The sequence below is a fragment of the Trachypithecus francoisi genome, unplaced genomic scaffold, assembly GCF_009764315.1.
Source record: "Trachypithecus francoisi isolate TF-2019V2 unplaced genomic scaffold, Tfra_2.0 Lachesis_group20, whole genome shotgun sequence".
In the NCBI taxonomy this organism is placed as follows: Eukaryota; Metazoa; Chordata; class Mammalia; order Primates; family Cercopithecidae; genus Trachypithecus; species Trachypithecus francoisi.
In genome coordinates, this window is record NW_022681466.1 from 36,158,427 (window position 1) to 36,174,083 (window position 15,657).

At 39.4% G+C, this 15,657-nt stretch overlaps 1 protein-coding gene across 13 annotated transcripts in view; it reads right to left on the minus strand.

The window, feature by feature from the left end:
* Nucleotides 1-15,657, minus strand: part of BCAS3 (BCAS3 microtubule associated cell migration factor) — a 736,060-nt gene that overhangs the window by 357,092 nt on the left and 363,311 nt on the right. For all 13 annotated transcript variants that reach the window (XM_033183763.1, XM_033183759.1, XM_033183754.1 and 10 more), the window contains 3 exons: nt 14,647-14,771; nt 11,162-11,327; nt 8,653-8,753 (listed from right to left, as the gene is read on the minus strand). In XM_033183763.1, coding sequence (XP_033039654.1) covers nt 8,653-8,753; nt 11,162-11,327; nt 14,647-14,771 — 392 coding nt within the window. The remainder of the gene's footprint in view (nt 1-8,652; nt 8,754-11,161; nt 11,328-14,646; nt 14,772-15,657) is intronic.

Genomic DNA, 15,657 nt, shown 5'->3' on the forward strand with positions numbered 1-15,657 from the left:
ATGTTCCCACCTCAGCCTCCTAAGTAGCTGGGATTAAGGGCATGCACCACCACACCTGGCTAATTTTTCGAATTTTTTCTGTAGAGACTCAGTCTCACTCTATTGCCAGGCTGGTATTGAACTCCTGGCCTCAAGTGATCCTTCCACTTTGGCATCCCAAAGTGCTGGGATTACTTTTTTGCAGTTTATAATCAATCTTCAATATTATGCAATGAAGCTTTCTCCTACTGTGGTTTTCACATCTACAAGATTTTTATATTTAGGTCTAAGTAATTTAGGGGTCTACTTAACTTTTTGAACATATGGAATACATAGTAACTGTTAGTGTCACTAGTCCTGGCTCTGTGTGGCCACCATGCCCTCTAAGACACTCAGATGATTGTTTTCTAGGCTGCAGTTTCCTCACAGGCACCAGTATTCTGTTGAATACTAGAAAAGGACCCTCTGCAGTCTTCAGCATTTTTTCTCTGTGAAAATCTCCCCTGATATCCTGTCTAACAAATTCTAGGTCAGGGTTTGAAAACAGTAAGTATTTTGGGCTTTGTGGGTCATATGGTCTCAAGTTACTATTACTTGACTCTGTGATTATAGCTTAAAAGTGGCCACAGACAAGATAAAAATGAAATGGGGTGGCTGTGTTCCAATAAAACTTTATTTACAATAAGAGCACATGGTAATTTGCCGACACCCGCTCTTCTTTGGTCTGACTGGACTCTCAGCTCTGTCTCCTCAACTCAGGGAGTCCCCTGGGTTTCACCTGCTTTCTCCCTCACTGTGACACAGCCTAGATACTCCAAAGACAATAAACTGAGGCAAGTGCAGGGCTTGTCTCATTTGTTTCCCATCTCTCAGGGATCACTGCCCTTCATTCCCTAATCTCAGATGACTTGAAAACAATTGTTTCATAGATGATTTCTGTTGTTGTTCCACGTGGGAAAGTAAGTCTGACCCCTGTTAGTCCATCTTGTTGGGAAGCTACTACTCAACTGGAACCTCAAGAAATGGTCAATGATACTAAGAGAACACTAAATCTCCCCAAAATTTGAGGTCAAATTGAAACATATAAAATATTCTCTCCATCTTTCTCATATTCCTTTTAAAGTTAGAAGGAACCAAGTATACACCCAATAACACACAGGGAAGTACTGTGGACCCCAGTCACCTTTCTACTGTATATCAAAGCTATATTTCTGTTGAATGAATGTATATTTCTATTACAAATAAAACTCAGTAAGTTTATAGAGGAACTTTTCACACACTCACAGGCTGATTTAGGAAGAAGTCCAAACTCTGAAACCCACTCTGCCACAAAGCTAATGTCAGCAACTTAAAAACACTGTTGCTGCCAAATTACCTGAAAGAAAGGAGGAAACATTATTTTTCCCTTAAACAAGGCTTTCCTAAGGCAACTCAGTAAGCTGTTTTTAATTTACAAATTGGAAACACTACAGCAGACTGAAGAAAAAGTTATTGTCTATTTTGGGATCATATTCAAAGCTGGGTGGTATTTACTGATATGTTCTATGGTTTATCTTTGTTTTTGGCAAAGGAACACACTGAAATATAATGCCTGTGTTCGAAGGCAATACAGTATGTAATTTTTATTTTAAAGGAAGTAAATGCAGTGCTAACACAAAAATCACTAATGTCCTCTGCTGTCATCCTTTTATAAACTATTCCCAAAATTTATTCGATCAAGGCAAAACATCTTTTGGATTATAAATTGACTTTTACCTTTACTGAGTTAAACAGAAAGATTAGATTACCGGCCGGGCGCGGTGGCTCAAGCCTGTAATCCCAGCACTTTGGGAGGCCGAGACGGGTGGATCACGAGGTCAGGAGATCGAGACCATCCTGGCTAACATGGTGAAACCCCGTCTCTACTAAAAATACAAAAAAACTAGCCGGGCGAGGTGGCGGGCGCCTGTAGTCCCAGCTACTCGGGAGGCTGAGGCAGGAGAATGGCGTGAACCCGGGAAGCGGAGCTTGCAGTGAGCTGAGATCCGGCCACTGCACTCCAGTCCCGGTGGCAGAGCGAGACTACGCCTCAAAAAAAAAAAAAAAAAAAAGATTAGATTACCATCTATATATTTAGTTGGCGTATATAAATTAATCTATGAAACTGCAGAAATATCAGCCTTTTAAAAAACTTACTAAAAATGCCAATTTCATATGGTTCCACCTAATAACAGAGAAGTCATCTGTGCCTTTACAGTGACCTCTGTATGGAGCACTCTAGTATGATCTAATTTACAATACATCAAAATTCCTCAATTTGGGGTATTAATTTGTGATACAGCAAAATTCTTCAATAAAAATAAAAATTCATTAATTTTGGTCATTCCATTCAATTTATAGAGGTAGGAAATGTTACTATAATTTAAGAATACAGAAATTGGAGTTTTTACCTACTTTATATTAAAGTTACATAAGAAGTGTTTAGTGTTTGGGGCTGGTTCCCCTTTCCTTCCACCACAAGCCACCCTTTTTGCCACATATACAGAACTTTGTTTATTAACCAGCAGTGGATTTATTATGATTACCAGGCTGGAAGGGGAGTGGAGATTCCTTGCTAAACATCCTGCTCTCCTACTCTCTTCTCACTGAGACAAAGTCTCTTTCCCATTTCCATTTACATCATTCTTTGTCTACTATTATTATAATTTCCGGAGTTTGTACAAGTCTGTTTCACTTGATTCACAGATCCAAATACAAAAAAAAAAAAAAAAAAAGCTTGCAACATTTGTGAAGTTTGTATTAGCGTTTACTAACAAGTTATACAGTCAGCCTTCCGTATCCTTGGTTCCGCATCTATGGGTTCAACCAACAACAGGTCGAAACTATTCTGTGAAAAAAAAAACGATGGTTGTGTCTGTACTGAACATGTCTAGACTTTTTTCTTGTCATGATTCCCAAACAATACAGTGTAACAACTATTTATATAGCATTTATATTGTACTGGGTATTAGTAATCTAAAGATGACTTGAAGCATACAGGGGGATGTGCGTGGGTCACATGCAAATAATAATACCAGCATCAGGGACTTGAGCATCTGTGGATTTTGTTATCTGAGGGAGGTTCTGGAACCAATTTGCCATGACACCAAGGAATGACTATATTTGAAAATTCTTTGAGAATAACATTTATTAAAGTCTTCAAGTTGGGAAATAAGAGGTAATTTCCAATATAGTTAAGGAAAACAAAAAACTTTCTGGCACCAGGTATAATATACTTGTGTTTTAAAAGGTATAATATCCTTCCAAATGGCTTCAGTAAGGGAAATCTGGGAGAAAGCGAGAGTAATAAAGTCCGCTTTAATGGCTCTAACTTGCAGAAAGGGTGCAACAGATGGGTGGGCATTCTCTTGAAACTGGCACCAGCATTGCTTTATATATATATATATAAAGCAATATATATATATATATATTTTTTTTTTTTTTTTTTGAGATGAAGTCTCACTCACTCTGTTGCAGGAGTGCAGTAGTGTCATCTTGGCTCACTGCAACCTCCATCTCCCGGGTTCAAGTGATTCTCCTGCCTCAGCCTTCCGAGTAGCTGGAATTACAGGTGTGTGCCACTACACCTGGCTAATTTTTGTATTTTTAGTAGAGATGGGGCTTCCTCATGTTGGCCAGGATGGTCTCAAATTCCTGGCCTCAAGCAATCCTCCCGCCTCAGCCTCCCAAAGTGCTGGGATTACAGGCGTGAGCCACTGAGCCTGGTCTTTTTTTTTTTCTTAAGAGACAGAATCTTGCTCTGTCACTCAGGCTAGTGTGCTGTGGTGTAATCACAGCCCACTGTAACCTCAAATTCCTGGGCTCAAGCAATCCTCCTACCTCAGCCTGCTGAGTAACTGGGACTACAGGTGCGTATCACCATGCTCAGTTAATTTTTAAAATTTTTTTGTAGAGACAGAGTCTCTCTCTGTTTCCCAGCATGGTCTTGAACTTCTGGTCTCAAACAATCCTCCCACCTTGGCCTCCCAAAGTACTGGGATTACAAGCATGAGCCACCATGCCCAGGCCAGGTATTCCACTGTAAATGCTGACTACAAAAAAGGATTTTAAATTATACCAAAAGTCCCAGAAGTCTATCATTTGAAAATATATTCTTCTGAGATAAGAAACAAAAGGTTATAGTAATGCTTAAATGTATAAACTATTTTACAGTTTTAAAAAGGACTTTATGCTGGGTACAGTGGCTCACGCCTGTAATCCCAGCACTTTGGGAGGCCGAGGCGAGTGGATCACAAGGTCAGGAGATCAAGACCATCTTGGCCAACATGGTGAAATCCCGTCTCTACTAAAATACAAATAAATTAGTTGGGCATGGTGGCGCGTGCCTGTAATCCTAGCCACTTGGGAGGCTGAGGCAGGGGAATCGCTTGAACCTGGCAGGGCGCAGGTTGCACTGAGCTGAGATCGTGCCACTGCACTCCAGCCTGGTGACAGAACACGACTCCATCTCAAAAAAAAAAAAGGACTTCAGCATCACTTCATTGATCATCATAATGCCTCTATAAGAGCCAGTATAATAATTGATATCTACATTTATCAAGTTATTGCTGGATTTAGAACTAGAACCCAGGTCTTTTCATCTTTATCCCAATATTAGTCCATCTGGAACTCAAAAGGTCTAAAATGAAATGCATTAAACAATAAGTCCTCATTTAACATCATTGGTAAGTTCATGGAAACTGTGACTTTAAGCAAAATGATGTATTACAAAACCAATTTTACCACTGACTAATTAATATAAACAAGAGTTAAGTTCTTATATATATATTTGAGACAGTCTTGCTCTGTCACCCAGGCTGGAGTGCAGTGGCGCAATCTCGGCTCACTGCAAGCTCTGCCTCCCGGGTTCACGCCATTCTCCTGCCTCAGTCTCCCGAGTAGCTGGGACTACAAGCGCCCACCACCATGCCCGGCTAATTTTTTGTATTTTTAGTAGAGATGGGGTTTCACCGTGTTAGCCAGGACGGTCTTGATCTCCTGACCTCGTGATCTGCTCGTCTCGGCCTCCCAAAGTGCCAGGATTACAAGCGTGAGCCACCGTGCTCCGGCCTCTTAAGGCATACTTTTTTTTTTCTGGTCAAAAACATCAGTAAACTTCTGAATAAAGACCCCAAATGCTTCAATATTAAACATCAAAATAAATGTGAGCTACATATACATTTAAGAAAGATTAATGACAACAAGTAATAAAATTATTTACTCATTTTCTAGTGAATCACTGAGTAGTGGAGCTTGAAGTGCTGGTGAGTTAAATCAAGGAATAAATGTTTTGCAAAGCGAAAATTTTAATGGGCACCTTCTACTACCACGAAGTTAAAAACAAAAAGTAACCAATATGCTGGGCTTGCTAATCACTTTCATATAGCATCATTTATTGTTGTACATTTGTGTGATTTACCGTATTATTTTAAGAAATTTTATTTTACAATAATTTGTATTCACTCATTCAGAGTTGTGCGTGGACAGAGTCTGTATCGTGGCAGCTCAGGGTGCAAGGCAGGACCCAACCCTAGACAGGACACCATTCGATTGTAGGGCACTCTCTCACACACAGGTCCGTATTTACTCAGTCTGGGACACAATTTAGCCATGCCAATTAACCTAACATGCATACCTTTAGTATCAGCGAGAACACCTGTGTACCCACTGAAAACCCATGCAGACATGGGAAGAACATGAAAACTCCACCCAGGCAATAGCCCCTGGCAGGGAGCGATTATTTTTTCTCATCAGTCTTATAAAGAATTGATGTTAAACAAAATGACATTATTCAAGGACCTGCTGTATTCCATATTAGAAACCACAGAATTATTAGTAACTACTTAGTTTCAAACTGTCTCTCTCTTTTTTGAGACAGAGTTTCACTTTGTCGCCCAGGCTGGAGTGCAGTGACACTATCTCAGCTCACTCCAACCTTCACCTCCCAGGTTCAAGCAATTCTCCTGCCTCAGCCTCCTGAGTAGCTGGGACTACCGGTGCATGCCACCATGCCTGGGTGACTTTTTTGTGTGTTTTAGTAGAGAGACGGGGTTTCACCATGTTGCCCAGGCTGGTCTCGAACTCCTGAGCTCAGGTGATCTGCCTGCCTTGGCCTCCCAAAGTGCTAGGATTACAGGCGTGAGCCACCATGCCCAGCCTCTAATTCCTTTCTATGCCAACTCTTAAACATCTCACAGGTCTGTCCTGTCTTCTCTTTAATACAGTATTAATTTAATGTCTCATCTTGCTCTAGGATCACCTAGCCTCCACTCCCTTCCTCTGAATTTCCCGCTGCAGTGCTGCCAGAATGATCTTTTTTTTTTTTTTTTTTTTTTTTGAGATGGAGTCTTGCTCGGTTGCCCAGGCTGGAGTGCAATGGCGTGATCTCGGCTCACTGCAACCTCTGCCTCCCAGGTTCAAGTCATTCTCCTGCCTCAGCCTCCCAGGTAGCTGGGATTACAGGCATGCACCACCACATCTGGCTAATGTTTTTGTATTTTTAGTAGAAAAGGGGTTTCACCATGATGGCCAGGCTGGTCTCGAACTCCTGACCTCAAGGGATCCGCCCGCTTCAGCCTCTCAAAGTGCTGAAATTACAGACGTGAGCCACTGCGCCCAGCCCAGAATGATCTTTCTAAAATACAATTTTGATGGTGTCATTCCTATGCTTGAAAACATGTGACGGTTTACTACTGCCAACAGTGGTGGTTTTTAAATTATGCAACTGAGGATTTGTGTTGTTCTAAGAATTAGACAAAGGTGTTTAGGGCAGCTAAAATCAAGCAGAGTGTAATGTCAATAAGGTCAATCACTGAAACAAAAAACAATTAAGAGATAGATATAGCTATATCTTTTCCCTATATGTTTTGTAAATATTTCAGACTTGTTATTGCATGTCTGCTAAACAGACTTAATAGGTATCAAAATAACAACACAAAACACAATAGTAGCTCTGAAAGAGTCAACTATGCTTAATTCAACGATTAGTTAGTTTTGCTCCTTGAGAGGTAATGGAAAATGTACTCATGATTCTTACTTCATATCATATTCATGTCATGTATTTTTCCAGTTCATATGATAGTTAAATAGATGCTTAAAAAATCTAGAAACTAACAACTTCTGTATGCACTGCTTCTTGAATCAATTTGAAAACCACTTAAATATCACCCGTCTGTGATGCTGTAGGCAACACACGTCACTGCTCTCACAGTTCAATTTATAACCCTCCACTGATACACTTACCCCATTTTATTTTACTTTTTTATTAAATGTCTGTCTCCTGAATTAGGGAATTCATTGAGGAGAGAAGCAATATACTATTCACCTTTAAATTACAACTGCCTCACACATAGTAAGCACTCAATAAAAATACACTAGAAAAAGCAGAGAGTTCAACAATTATATGAGAGAGCAAGACTGCCAACTATTGATTACAGTTATGGAGTCTCATAACTTGAGAGCAAAGTCTATAAAATATTTCTGTTTCCAGTATAATATATAACACATTATAAAGATAAAATAAAATCATTCAACAACCATTTTAATTCATGCTTTCTAATATACTGGGCAGGATAATGTGTTAAATACAACAAAGTTTCATTAAAAACATGTCAATGTTGATTTTTTTTTTTTTTTTTTTTTTTTTTGAGACGGAGTCTCGCTCTGTCACCCAGGCTGGAGTGCAGTGGCCGGATCTCAGCTCACTGCAAGCTCCGCCTCCCGGGTTTACGCCATTCTCCTGCCTCAGCCTCCCGAGTAGCTGGGACTACAGGCGCCCGCCACCTCGCCCGGCTAGTTTTTGTATTTTCAGTAGAGACGGGGTTTCACCGTGTTAGCCAGGAGGGTCTCGATCTCCTGACCTCATGATCCGCCCGTCTCGGCCTCCCAAAGTGCTGGGATTACAGGCTTGAGCCACCGCGCCCGGCCGTCAATGTTGATTTTTAAGAATTTTCTTTAAAACATGCACTACTCAGAGCCATCAAATTAAGAATTCCATCTATATCTACAAAACTGAATCATAATTGTAAATAATTTTTAATTCTATAAACACAAACTGGATAATAAATACTAAATTGCCTTTAAATGCCTCCCATATTAAAAGGCTGTATCTAGGTCAATGAACTTGGTTCAGCCTCTACAAATGCTAATGTTTAAACATAAAAGTAAACAAACAAACAAATATAGTTGAAATCTTTACCTCATTATTGCAAGTAAAATTCTACCAAAAGAAAAGCCTGCTGGCATAGTTTTCACAGTTGCACTTTTAACTGTACTAGGTTTGGGTTTTGTTTTTTTTTTTTTTTTCATGTTAGAAACAGATTCCAAGCTTTATGAAACTGTTTATTACATCCTAGTATTTTCAGGTAGTTGTTTTTGTGTTTGTTTGAATTTTTGAGCCCTCCAGATATTCCCTATCAACTTAACTTTTATTACAGGAATATATTTCATAGGTACAGAATATAAGCAGTCAGAGACATAATGTATACTAAGGCTTGCGGTTTATATTCGTATTAAATATCTCATTTGCCTCAGACTGATTCTTTAAGGCCTATGGCCTATGGACCAGTGGTAATGTTTGCTTTAAAAGCTAGCATTTTAAGATGAAATCTGAATAGACCATACGAAAGGAAAAAAAAAAAAATCTGAACTACTTACGGCCAGCAAGCAGGAACTGATAATACTGTACTGCATCTGCAGCGAGGAGCAGAGGATGGTTTGCATTAAATGGTGGCTGCAATTCATTCCATTGAGGGGTTCTAAGGAAACAGCAGAAGAATATTAATATTTAAGCTTAATAGATGGGATGTAAATCACCATGACTGTCATCACTGATGAACACTGACTTAAACTCACACTATTTTTGTGATCATTAAAATGAACTTGTGATCATTAAAATGAATGTGCTGAAACCTGAAACACAAGGCCATCTGCTTGGAAAAACAAAAAGGTGGCAGTCTTTCATACAAATAACATGCAGTCAATATAAGCTTCACAGCAGAAGACCCCCCAACAGGATAGGCAAGACATTCAGAAGATTAAACAGGTGTAAAATTCAAATGTTACAACTAACTAGTTCTAATTTATGTAATTTCTGACCTCTCTATTCTTAAAATATCTGTATACTTTAAAATAAAATGAAGTAGGTAAAAATGGTTAATAAAACACAGCTGTGTAAATGGATGACTTATTATAGATCAAATTAGTATCTAAGTTCTGAAATAAGTTACTATTTCCACAATGATAGTGTAGTAATTTTAATTAGATCTGCCCACTCCTAAATAAGCTTGATAAATCAGATATTGATCAGATCAAGCCAGCATAGTTAAGCAGTATGGATTATGCTGGAGCCTCCAAAAATCAATACAAGTATATTTTAAAATGTCAAAAGGACAGGGATCATTTTCATATCCATTTTTGTCTGTTTCCTTCCATACATGTCAGGAGCAATTTTTTCTCTCCTGGACAATGAACAATATTAAAGAGGTTTTATTCCAGGTTTTTTTCCTTTTGGTTATAGCTTATAAAGATTCTAATCATTATGCACGTTTGAGATGGACTCTGATTCTTAATAAACATTCCTACAAGGTTTAACCACTGTATCTTGGAGAATTACTTTCAGAGAAACCTTTGAATCTATCTATGTTAGTTTCTACTCCCCTTAATGGCTATCTCAATGTTACTCTCTATTTTCAGTGAGCATGAGATTGCAAATAGAGGAGGCATAAGTCCAAGAAAATTTAACACAGAAGTGCAAGGAGAAATAAGTTCAAACAGAGGCATTCTCCAAGGTACATACGGAAGACAATTAAAAAAATATATTCACACAAAAATCTGTACATGAATGTTCACAGCAACATTATTTAATAACAGCTTAAAAAGTAGAAATATCCATCAACTAATAAATGGATAAACAAAATGCAGTATAACCATATAATGGAGTATTACGTAGCCATAAAAAGGAGTGAAGTTCTGACACATGCTACTACATGGATAGATCCTGAAAATACACTAAGTGAAAGCAGTCAGACACAAAAGGTCACATATTGTATGATCCCACTTACGTGAAACGATCAGAGTAGCAAAATCCAAAGAGAAAGAAAGTAAACTGGCTGCTGCCTAGGTCTGAAGGGTTGGAGAAAAATAAGAAGTGACTGCTAATGAGTATGAGGTTTCTTTTTAAGGTGATGAGAATTGATTGCAGTGATAACTGCACAACTTTGTAAAAAGTCACTTTTAATGGGTTATTTTTATTGTATGTAAATTATGTCAAATGAAAAAGTAATCAAGGGCCAGGCACTCAGGCCTATAATCCCAGCACTCTGGGAGGCCAAGGTGGGTGGATCACCTGAGATCAAGAGTATGAGACCAACCTTGCCAACATGGTGAAACCCCATCTCAACCAAAAATTAGCTGGATGGGATGGCGGTCGCCTGTGGTCCCAGTTACTCAGGAGGCTGAGGCAGGAGAATTGCTTGAACATGGGAACATGGGAGGTGCAGGATGCAGTGAGCAGCTGAGATCGTGCCACTGCCCTCCAGCCTGGGCAACAGAGCGAGACTCTGTCTCCAAAAAAAAAAAGGTAATGAAGTATTGCTTGTTTTGCTAGATGAAAGTGAGATTTAAAAAATTACATAGTGTATAATTCCATTTATATAAAATTCTAGAAATCGGGCCAGCACGGTTGCTCACACCTGTAATCCCAGCACTTTGGGAGGCTGAGGTGGGCGGATCACAAGGTCAGGAGATCGAGACCATCCTGGTCAACATGATGAAACCCCATCTCTACTAAAAATACAAAAAAATTAGCTGGGCGTGTAAGCATGCCCCTGTAGTCCCAGCTACTCGAGAGGCTGAGGCAGGAGAACTGCTTGAGCTCAGATTGAGCCACTGCACTCCAGCCTGAGTGACACAGCGAGACTGTCTCCAAAAAAAAAAAAAAAAAATCCTAGAAACTGTAAACTAATCTGTAGAGACAAAGAGGGGTGAAAGAAGGAGAGATTCCAAAGGGTCATAAAGAAACATTTGGGAGTGATGAATATGTTTACCATGTTAATTGTGGTGATGATTTTGTAGCTGTATGCATGTAAAACTTACCAAATTATACACTTTTAATCTTCTATACCTAATGAAGCTGTTAAAAAGGAAAAAAGAAAGGAGGTACTACCTAACCAGAGTCCAGCTGGCTCGAGGTGATGTCATCATTTCCAGTGGCGTGTCGTCACTAATCTTGGGGGCAGTGCTGAGGGGCCGCGGCTCCATCATGTGCTCCACTAAGGTGCCATAGCAACTGATAATGTACAGGGACTCAACTACAACTTGTTTGGACTGATCTACAAACAGAGAAACAGAACCTGATGTGTTATGATTGCATAAAAGAAGCACAGAATAATTTTCAGTTAATGATCTTATCAGTCTGCTCCTGAGGCTGCTCAGAGAAAGTGAAAAGACAGGAATTTTTCCTTTTCCTTTTTTTCTTTTTTTCTTTTTTTCTGGGATGGAGTTTTGCTCTTGTTGCTCAGGCTGCCGTCTCCCTGGTTCAAGCGGTTCTCCCGCCTCAGCCTCCCGAGTGGCTGGGATTACAGGCTCCTGTCACCACGCCCGGCTAATTTTTGTATTCTTTTTTTTTTTTTGAGATGGAGTCTCGCTCTGTCGCCCAGGCTGGAGTGCAGTGGCCGGATCTCAGCTCACTGCAAGCTCCGCCTGCTGGGTTTATGTCATTCTCCTGCCTCAGCCTCCCGAGTAGCTGGGACCACAGGCACCCGCCACCTCACCCAGCTAGTTTTTTGTATTTTTTTTTAGTAGAGACGGGGTAATTTTTGTATTCTTAGTAGACACAGGGTTTCGCAATGTTGGTCAGGCTGGTCTCGAACTCCTGACCTCAGGTGATCTGTGCACCTCAGCCTCTCAAAGTGCTGGGATTACAGGCGTGAGCCACCATGCTCGGACGACAGGAATTTTTTCATATGGTGCTTGTTCCTTGCCTAAAGGTTGCCTTGTATAAGTACATGCTAGTGAATATGAAAATGTCTATGATATCAGAGTATTTTCAATCTTAAGCAACTTATTTTAAGAATGATATGACTATGCCCCAAAACCTAATATAGTAAAATACTTTATAGACTTTTGTACTTGTCTACAATGTAATTTGTCCCACATTATGAAAAATGAACGATATCAGGGAACCGACTAACTGAAAAGGAATAACGTATGGATTAGGATTTAGTTACCCTGGATGTACCAAATGACTCGCATGAAAGGTTACTTGTATGCCTAAATCAGCTTAATGTCTCATTTTTTTTTTTTTTCTCAGAAAACTTAAATTTAGAACTTAAATTTGTGGATCAAAACAAACAAAAAACATTTGATGTGTCAATGTAGGTTCATCAATTCAAACACACGTATCACTCTGGCGGGGGATACTGATAATAAGAGGCTTTGCATGTGTGGAGACAGAAGGTATATACGGAAAAATCTCTGGACCTTCTGCTCATTTGGCTGTGAACCTAAAGCTCCTTTAGAAAATAAAGTCTATTCAACACACATACACATGCATGCATGTGCATCCCCTTCCCCAAATCCTCTTCTTTCTCCCCATGGGATCACTGGCCCCATGGTAAACGGAGATTAGCCATACTTTGAGCACTCAGGTGCTGAATATGGATCTAATCAACTGACTTTATAAGGAATACACATGTACTCACTAGCAAAACAGGTTTAGTCCTCTCTCTCGGGTTTTACAGTAAACCTAGGAGTATATACAATCACTCATGAATGCTGGGTGGGTCATCTTATCTCTGTGTCAGGCGAATCAATTACAGCTGATTTGAGAAAATGGCTAATGATCAGCCAGCGGGACATAAAGGAGTAGCAAGTTAAAAAGGTAATTAGAACAGAAGGGAGAAGCATTTGAAATTGAGCTTCTCAGAAGGTTTTTAATAGCAACAAAAAGTCCTTTCGATAGCATCATTACACCTAAGGAGGTAACAAAAAAAATAAAGATGGGATAAGGAAATGGAAGGCTTGCATACTTAACAGTATCCTCTTCCACTTAGGTAAGGAACCTGCTGCGCCTGAGATCCCATTACCAAGGAAAGGGTCACTGAAAGGCGATAACAGAGAAAGGGCTCATGTCTGACTGCCAGTGTTAGCATAAAGGAGGGCCATTTTGCCAAGAACAATACAGCCTGTGGAACTCACCTGAGAAGTGCCCCAGTAACAACCCAGTTTGTGACCTACTTTAATAATACTAAAATATTAAGGGGAAAATCATAACATTCAAAATTATATACTGTGTTTATGAATGTAGGCATTCTCTTCTAAACAGAAGCAATAAGGATTCATATGCTATAAAGCATTAATCCTATAAACATTTTAGGTATAGACCCTGGTGATCAAAGCAGGGATTAAAAAGATAATAACTACAGTAGTCCCTCCTTAGGTGCGAGTTCAGTTACCCATAGTCAACTGCGGTCCAAAAATATTAAATGGAAAATTCCAGAAATAAACAATTCATAAGCTTCAAATGGCAGACTGAGTAGCGTGGTCCTGCCTGGGACATGAATCATCCTTTGTCTAGCATATCCACTCTGTATATGCTACCAGCCCATTAGTCCCATAGTACCTGTCTCAGTTATTAGACTGAAAAGCATTGTACCATATAGGGCTCCGTACCATCCAAGGTTTCAGCCATCCACAGAGGGTCTTGGATGTATCCTCCACAGATAAGGAGGGACTACTGTATATTAATTCAAAGGAGCAATGGTAACCACAAAAGCTGAGCCTTATTTCTCAGTAGCAGGCTGTTACCTTTTTTGGTTTTTTTGTTTGTTTGTTTGTTTGTATTTGAGATGGAGTCTTGTTCTGTTGCCAGGCTGGAGTACAGTGGTGCAAATCTTGGCTCTTGGCCCACTGCAACCTCTGCCTCCTGAGTTCAAGCGATTCTCCTGCCTCAGCCTCCCGAGTAGCTCGGATTACAAGCGTGCACCACCACGCCCAGCTAATTTTTGTATTTTTAGTAGATACGGGTTTCACCATGTTGGCCATATTGGTCTCGATCTCCTGACCTTGTGATCCGCCCACCTCAGCCTCCCGAAGTGCTGGGAGTACAGGCATGAGCCACTGCACCTGGCCTTAGTTGTGTTTTTAAAACATGGTAGAGTTGTTGCTTTTTTTAATGTGAAGATTTTTAACATGAGAAAATCTGGTTTCAAACTCTGATTCCACTGCCTAACTAACCAGTGTTTTTAGCTAAGATATTTAAACTTGCTGGTCTCAAGTTCTTCATCTCTAAAACAGGGACAATGAGGCTTTTCCCCTCCATCCTTCATAGACAAGGAGTGGAACTAGCTTGTAAAAATGTAAAAGGTATAAAATGGGTATAGAATTGATAGCACCGAGATCACCTGTAGACTGTCACCAACAAAACAAAACAAAATCACTCAGTGGGCAATTCATTTAACGTTCATACTGAGAGGATAGTTTTTCTTCTTGACTAGGCTTGAGCAGTTGAGCAGTGACATGCTAATTACATTTAAAAAAATTGGTTTCCAGACTACTGGGTACAAGATTATTCTAAGGGAACTGCTAACAATTTTCCTTAAGAAGCAAAAATTACAAACACAACATTCATTTTTCAGTCAAAATACATACCTTTTTCTCTTTTCAGACCTGCATTATTTGCAAACCATGACCTGGATGTTCCGAAGACAGCAGCCACACAAAATTCTCCGCCCATCGATTTGCTGGGTGAAATTTGTGGAGGAGGTTTAACTTTGCTTAAAAAATAAAATAACAGTAAAAATCAATTATCATGATGAAATGACACTCCTTTAGGTAATGACAGTTTTTCCTTTAAATTCCACCCCTATTCAAATCCTCCAATATGAACATGCATTTTGCCTTAAGTAATAAATGGTGATGTGAGACTATCTTCTGGAGTAAAAGTAGAATTATTTCAAAGTTCCAGAGTTTTGTAAAGAGAGCAACATTTATAAAACCAATAAAAATCAACTCCTTTTTGAAGTATGTGCTGGCAAAATCCAAGTCACTTCTTTTCAGATGAATAACACTTTCCTAGAAATTTCAAAGTGAAGCAATAGTATCAGCATGAACATCTCACAATAATAAAATGGTTTATCACTTCATTTTTATATATATTAGGTTGATGCAAAAGTAATTGCAGTTTTTGCCACTGCCTTTAGTGGCAAAAAGTGAAATTACTTTTGCACCAATCTATAAGATGCGGTATTAACAGTACAAATGAATGGAGATAGCATGGATGAAAATGAGGTGATACAGAATGAAGCCTTGAAAATGCTCTCTCAGCCACAATGCTATGGAGAGTTAGACAGTGTAAGGGAAGAATATCTAATCACCTAATGCAATTAGATTCACTGATCTTTCTGTTGTCTCTTTTTCTTCTTGGATTTGTGAAAATGATGTGTCTATTTTTGTTCAGTGAAAAAGACCAAGGTGGAGTTATATATCAATAGCCTCTCAAACCTCAATCTTTTCTGTTGCTCATGTGTCTGAGGACACCGTTAGTAACTGCCATTACTTCCTGTCACTGCCATTAAAAAGAAGTTGCTCTCCCCTGCTTCCCACAAATAAGTTTTCATACTCAGCTTCTACTATTGACCTCACATCTTTTCAGTCCCATAT